The 6,835-nt window shown below is 33.1% G+C and overlaps 1 protein-coding gene across 1 annotated transcript; it reads right to left on the reverse strand.

Annotated features, from left to right (window-relative positions):
- Positions 1–5,683: 5,683 nt before the first annotated feature.
- On the reverse strand, positions 5,684–6,835 carry LOC139087702 (MAPK/MAK/MRK overlapping kinase-like). The gene has a single exon (XM_070636594.1). The coding sequence runs from the start codon at positions 6,833–6,835 to the stop codon at positions 5,684–5,686; it is 1,152 nt and encodes a 383-aa protein (XP_070492695.1).

The raw sequence follows: 6,835 nt of genomic DNA on the forward strand, positions 1-6,835 counted from the left end.
CTCCTTCCTTCTTCTTCTCTTCCTTCTCTCCCCTCTGAATGTGAGAACCCAATTTTCCTAAAAATATGACTTTTATCTTCAGACATTTTTTCACCAAATAATTTAAACCTTATTCTGTTAAAGTTGATGTTCCTAGAAATGAGCAACTGCCTTAAATTGATGTGTCTGCTCAATATTTTATTGAAGAGCTTTTTACTCAATTTTCAATTTAAATTTAAATTTTTAAAGCTTTTTTGCCATTTCTTCTTCAATTTCACATTTAATTTATTTCTAAAGTCTCACAGGGAATTGCCATAAATTTTATCATTTGTCGAAGGTTTATTTTTTTACTCTCGTCTTCATACTGCCTCTATCATCCTACAATTTTCATTAGTATTATTGTTGCTGCTAAATATACACACATTCTAGTTTATTTCACACTCGAGAATATCACCATTTTCAGTTTTATTGATGCTAATATATTATTAAGATAATTGCACTCAAAATAAAAAGAATGAAAAAAACATGAAAGTAATAATAACATAAATTTAAATGAGAGAATAATATGTGAATGAATAAAGTTTGGTGCTATATTTTTTGGTGCTATTATTTATATATACATGACTATAAATATTACTCTAATAAAACATAATAAACCTATAACAAAAAACAGCAAATTTGGGCTTTTTATTGTAAACTCAAAAGGCACAAATTCAGTTCTTGTTTTCCATTTCCATTCAATTTTAATGAGCGCTAATTAAATTCACGTCGGACTCATCGTTAAATATGTACAACTTTCTTTCATAAACAGTATGCAAATTTATTATCATTAGCCTGACTTGAATAAATTTTTTTCAGCTTTTCGTTTCGTTAATGTCTCTGATTTATTTCAGAGGGGATGGATTTTTTTATTTTGATAATTTAATGGTCTGAGGAACCTTAATGTAGAAATTAGTTTAAAGGTCAAGAATGAAAATTCAAGAATTCGTGATTATTTACTATTGCTGTGAGTTAGAGACGAGGGTGAAAAGAATGGGATAAGAATTCTGAATCATAGAGACACAATGAACCAGAGCTCGAGTTTGACTTGGATTTTGTATGGGAAATTCGATTAGAGTCGACTAAACTTTATATGTTATTTAAGTTGACTTCGAACTCTAGCATAAACTAAACTACTGTTAGCTACTCAAAGAGCCCTTAGAACTTGTAGAGCCCATAGATTTCATAGAGCTCATAAACCTCATAGAGCCTTTTGACCTGACAGAGCCCATTGAACTCATAGAGCCAGGCTTTCAAGTGTCATCTGAGGGAAGCTATGGATATATCACATTTAATCCTTATGGCTATCGAAGTAAGAGTGTATTCAAATAGAGTGGGCTAGGGGTTTGGATGTCAAAATCTCCTTTTTTGGAAAAAATATCACAAAAACCTTCGAAATTTCAGCAATCCATACAAAAGATGCAAACCTAACCCCATCCTCTTCTCAAAAATATCCGACTAAGCAACAAGGTATGTAAACAAGTAGCACACCACTCAGTCATCAACTTTCCACCAAAGACACAATAGACTCCGACGTCATATTTTCAATTCCATCTAAAATCTATTCCAATCTATTCATAATCCCCAGAAAATTCTCCGCATCTGAAAACTCCTCATTTAAATAAATGATCATGCTTACATCTTAAATAATTAAAAATAATATTCCATTGTTCAAAATTTATGAGGATTTCAATAAAAATAATTGCGTTTAGTTTGTTAATTCACCATAAATAATTCGTGTCAATAAATCCTAATCTCATCTTATTTTATAGCTTTACATTTATTCACTTGTTAAATTTAGCGAATATTGTTTTGAATTATTTTATATAAATTTTCATTAAACTGTACATCCGTATAATTTTCATCGTATCTCTCATTTTGTATCTCCATTGCCCGAACGATTCAGCAGACACAGCTTCAAATGAAGAAGACTCCGTTACGAAGCTTGTAAAGCTTCAATTTGGATGCAGGTAACATAGAATCGGCTTTCATTTGATGTAGGCTTTTTCGACAACGGGAACAAGTCCCTTTCGCTTATCCTTGTCCCGTTCCGCATCATGAAAATCGTGGACGACCGGAAAATTAAGAAAGCTCAGTGCCCAATTTCGTTGTTAATAAAAGAGCTTTTGTAGAGCATTGAAAGCTCGATGTTGGAACCTTCGTTATCTACATCGCTCGGGATCTAATCCTATATTGGCATTATCATTGTTATTATGCTGTATACAACACTTTCTTTAGCTAGCGCTATCTTTCTACATCTAATTTTTTATCTTGAAGCAAAATTTTTTCAGAGAAAAGGCTGAAGAAAAACTAGAAATGTGGTTCATCATGTTCTTCAACAATATTTTATTATGTCAGCTTCAATTTGACGCGTGCATGAATAGCTCAAATTGGATAATATATCGAAAAACTGGTTCAAAATTGGCGTGATTCTGGCTTGTTACAGGATTTGGTTTGAATCTGGATCCTAACATACAAGCATACGCTCAATGAGCATTATACGGTACCAATGAGCATACTCACTAGGCTCACCATAAGATGCTCACTGAGCATAAAATTACAAAATTCAAAACTCAGAGTCAACTCGAATTTTGTATATAAAAGTCAACTCGAGTCCATATGAAGTTCGAAATGACTTCAAGAGCTAGCTGAGTCATGCTCTATCTATAAATGATTTAGGTTATCTTCAGATTTATGGTCAAAAATTGAGATGAGAAGCTTTTCTCAAGACATAGCCTACGATAAAATCAGCCCACCTAAAATATCTTATGCGCATTTAAGCGTAATCACAAACAGACATCCAACAAAAATTATATAATAAAATTAGACACATTCAAACAAACTCACACACAAGATAACAGAAAACTTTTTCAATTTTCATGTCTATCAAGCTCTGGGAAATGAGATGAGAGTATTTTAAATCAATTTAGTGACGAATGTTGAAGAAAATAATCGTAACGAAAGCATTGAAGCGAATTTAAGTAACAAGATGGAAAGGCATTGTATAGCATAGTATGGATGAGTGTAATCAAATGATAAAAATCTCGTGACACACCACTCAATCACATAGATCTTCCATTTATTCAGTCGAATTCAGCCCCTACTCATGATAACAGTATCATTTGAATCATTTTCTTGACTTTTTTTTTCTCTTTGCCTTACTTGCTGCTGTGCATGATGATGTCGCAAAAATTTAATTTATAATCTGTGCTTTTTTTTTGTTAATTTTCTTTTCTGTGCTTTTAAGACTCTTTTGTGAAATATGTTGTGTTGAAGCATCTTCTTCTATCCGCGAGCGCTTTTCTCTATAAATGCGAATCAATTCTCCTTTTTCAAACCAAAAAGAAGCAGGCAAGATTCTAAAAAAAATTCATTAAAATAGGATTTTCTGTTTCACAACAAAATAACATATACAGCATAAGCAACAGCAATTTTATCAACATTTCACAGAAAATTGAGGAAAAGAGAGATATTTAGAGCTTAATGGCTAGGCTAGAAAGAAACGAATGTGAATGGTGTGGTTGAGATATTGGATAGAAAATAAAATTGTGGTGATTCTGAATAGTCGAAAATGTCCTGTGGCATTGTGATTTAATGTGGTTAAAATTAGAAGAGCTATTTAGAATTTAATTTGATTTTTGTTGTGGTGGGGGCCAGTGAGGATTTGATTGCAATTAATGGTGATAATAGGATTCTTTTAAGTAATTTTGATTTTGTTTAGTTGTATAATGGAATTGTGTGAGAATACATTGAGGGATTGTGGAAGAGTCAGAAGCTGGGGTGGGCAACCTGTATGCCGCGACACACTAGTCGCGAAAAATTCTATGAAATACCATGAAACGTATGCTGTGTACCATTCCGGTCAAGGCTTATAACCAAGGTTTGCCACGAAAAATAAAAGGTTGTTTACCACTGATAATAAGTCAGGCAACTTCACAAGGATAATATGGCTTACAACCCCTAACAGGCAAAGGGACGCCTTTTAGGTAATGTAGTGGTCTTTGTGTACCATGAAAGCTTTGGAAAACATGCTCTTTGCCTGTTTGGGAACCGATCATTTCAGAAATCAACTTGTCCAAAGAAAACAACACAAGGTAAACAGGATTGGACGAACAACGAGTTCTTACAGACAAAAGGCTTGCTTTAATGATACAGACAGATCACTATGATACCTAAAAGCGGTTTCTTTGCCTGTTAGGAGAACAGTGGGGTAACAAAGAGTTTTGGTTCTTTTTTAAGCAGTTAAATATAAATAGCCCTAGGCTATCACTTTACCTGCCCACTGTCTGTTGCTATCCACTATCAATATTCGAGAACTTTTTGCTCCATAAATCACTATAAAGTCACTAAAATAGCTCAGAACTCTCGCTCTCCCTCAATATCGACAAAAACAAATGCCAAATTCCAAGAAGCCTTCATCTCTTCATTTTTTAAACAAACTTTAAGTCCAAACAATCAATTTTATCACCAGACAAGAAGTCAACAATTCTGACTCTTCAATCCACCACGTCTTGGAAAGCCTAAAAGAGTCAACTTGATGAAGCCGCATTACGATTTCCATGTAAAAAGAAGAAAATTTTTCATCCTCTATTTAGAATCCCCATCCGGAAAGCCTCAAGCAACTAGAAAAATAAAATAAAAAAGGTAGAAAAAGGAAGCACAAAAAAAAATTGAGTTGTTGAATTGCGGAAGTTTTTCAATTACATTTGCTCTGGAAATAAATATTATTGGAAGTGCCCCTCGTCCTCCTATTTCTTTCTGTCTATAATACACACAACATTACGAAGTTCACCAACTAAATAAAAAGGCACAGAAGTGACAAACAAATAGCATTTGGATTATATATAAACTAAGTTGAAAACAATTCTGTTTAATGACTTCAAGTGGCTGTATTGTTTAGTTTTTAAGGCGAAAAAAAGGATGAAATATTTTAGTCTGTATAATATTCATCGTGATGATCAACACGTGTTTATGTGTGGTGTAAATGACTTATGATGACGATAGTTTTGCGGATTTTATGAACAGCAACAATTGCAACTGTAAAGAATGGTTTAACTGTAATTTTTGAGAATACCAGAATAGCTTGAGTCAGTTAGTCGATTCAAAATCCGGTACTAGGCCGCCGTGACTTTGGCGTGATGCTGGATGTAAACCAAAATCAAGTCATTGCTATCCTGGAGTCGGATTTTTCATCAATTAAACGATTTGTGCTATTTTAACGGTTGTTTTAAATTCAAATAAAGTAAAAATCATCCATTGAGCTTTAATTAGTTGATTTTCCCCTTGTACGGTTCCTAGTCCCCTCAATAGTTTGTTTTTGATTTTCAAAGAATAAACATTTCAATTTTATCCATTCGCCCAGCTATTATTTCTCGGTAGAACCATTCAAGTTCAAGGTCAAAAGTGTATGAGTTCTTGATAAATACCTGAAATAATTTTTTTGCGAGCAAATATTATTATTCTGAGAAAAATGTCTGCAAAGCATCAATTTTCAATAAAAAACAGAATTCCACAATATACCCAAAATCAATAAAAGTCTCCAATATGTCAAAGTAAAATAAAATTTCAATCTACAGACACAACAATATGATTTTTCAAAGTCATTCCACATTCATATCAATTTTCAAAAAAAAAGCAATAATAAAATGAAATTAGAGAATATTTTTCAGTCGGAACCAACAATAGACGATTTAGAATTTTTAATTGATCCTTTTGGATTGTTCCAATTACGTTCAAGTTTATGATTTGATAATTCATTAATTGCCTGGACTTTACTACTGTTGCTGTTATTTGAACTGACTTTACTGACACTAGTTCTTGTCTTCTTTAATTTTGTTGTTGATCCTGTGTCAGACTTCGTAAAGAGCAGTCTCGTCGTTATAATATCGCCATTTCCTTTGTTCCTAAAATCATCAAAGTAAACATGCTCGAGTAACTTTTTTGCTGATATTCGATTGTCTGGATGATAAGCAAGCATCTTCTTAAGTACATCAACACCATATGAGCTCAACATTGGCACAAGCTTATACAAGTCGACAGGAGCTCTATTTTTAAAATTAAAAATTTCGCGATTTTTGAATCGATCCAAAATTGAATCACTTGGTTTTCCGAGAATACAATGAATTTTATCAAGCTGATCGATTGCACTTATGCCAGGAAAGAGTGGATGAAGAGTAAGCATTTCATAAAAAACACATCCAAGTGCCCATATGTCCATTTTTGATCCATAATAGCCTCGTGTTAATAAACATTCTGGTGAACGATACCATCTTGTTGATATGTATTGGGAACGAGGAAGTGGATATTGAAAAAATGTTGCAGAACCAAGATCAGCAAGTTGTATGAGTTCAGATCGCATCAGATTCGTTTTCGCAAGATTCGGATCAATTCGTAAAAGACAATTTTCTGGCTTTATGTCACGATGAAAGATTCCAATGTGATGAAGGTACAACAATCCATGTCCAAGTTGAAATAAATAGTTCTTGCAACGTGTTTCCGATAATGTCTTCTTACGATCCTTAATAAAGTCATAAAGTGAATAATCCATTAAATGAAATATTAATGTTAATCTTGCGCAATCAGGTTCATAAATATGATCGACAATCCAAGCCACATTCTTATGAGATGAAACTTTATTCAGCACTTTAAGCTCTGTATAATCTTCAACTTCTTCGTAGTTTTCGAAATGTCTTGTTAATCGTTTTGCTGCAAAATATTGTCCTGTTGACATTTGTTTCACTTTAAAGACTTCTGAGAATGCTCCTTCGCCAATTTTACTTTCAAATGTGTATTCCTCGTTGTCTTTTGATTTGAGCAT

The sequence above is a fragment of the Chironomus tepperi genome, unplaced genomic scaffold, assembly GCF_022539635.2.
Source record: "Chironomus tepperi strain 1889 unplaced genomic scaffold, CSIRO-AGI_Ctep_v1 contig_130, whole genome shotgun sequence".
NCBI classification, from domain to species: Eukaryota; Metazoa; Arthropoda; class Insecta; order Diptera; family Chironomidae; genus Chironomus; species Chironomus tepperi.

Excerpts from the sequence above, each read along its gene's own strand:
- LOC139087702 (XM_070636594.1), bottom strand. The coding sequence starts at position 6,835 with ATGCTCAAATCAAAAGACAACGAGGAATACACATTTGAAAGTAAAATT.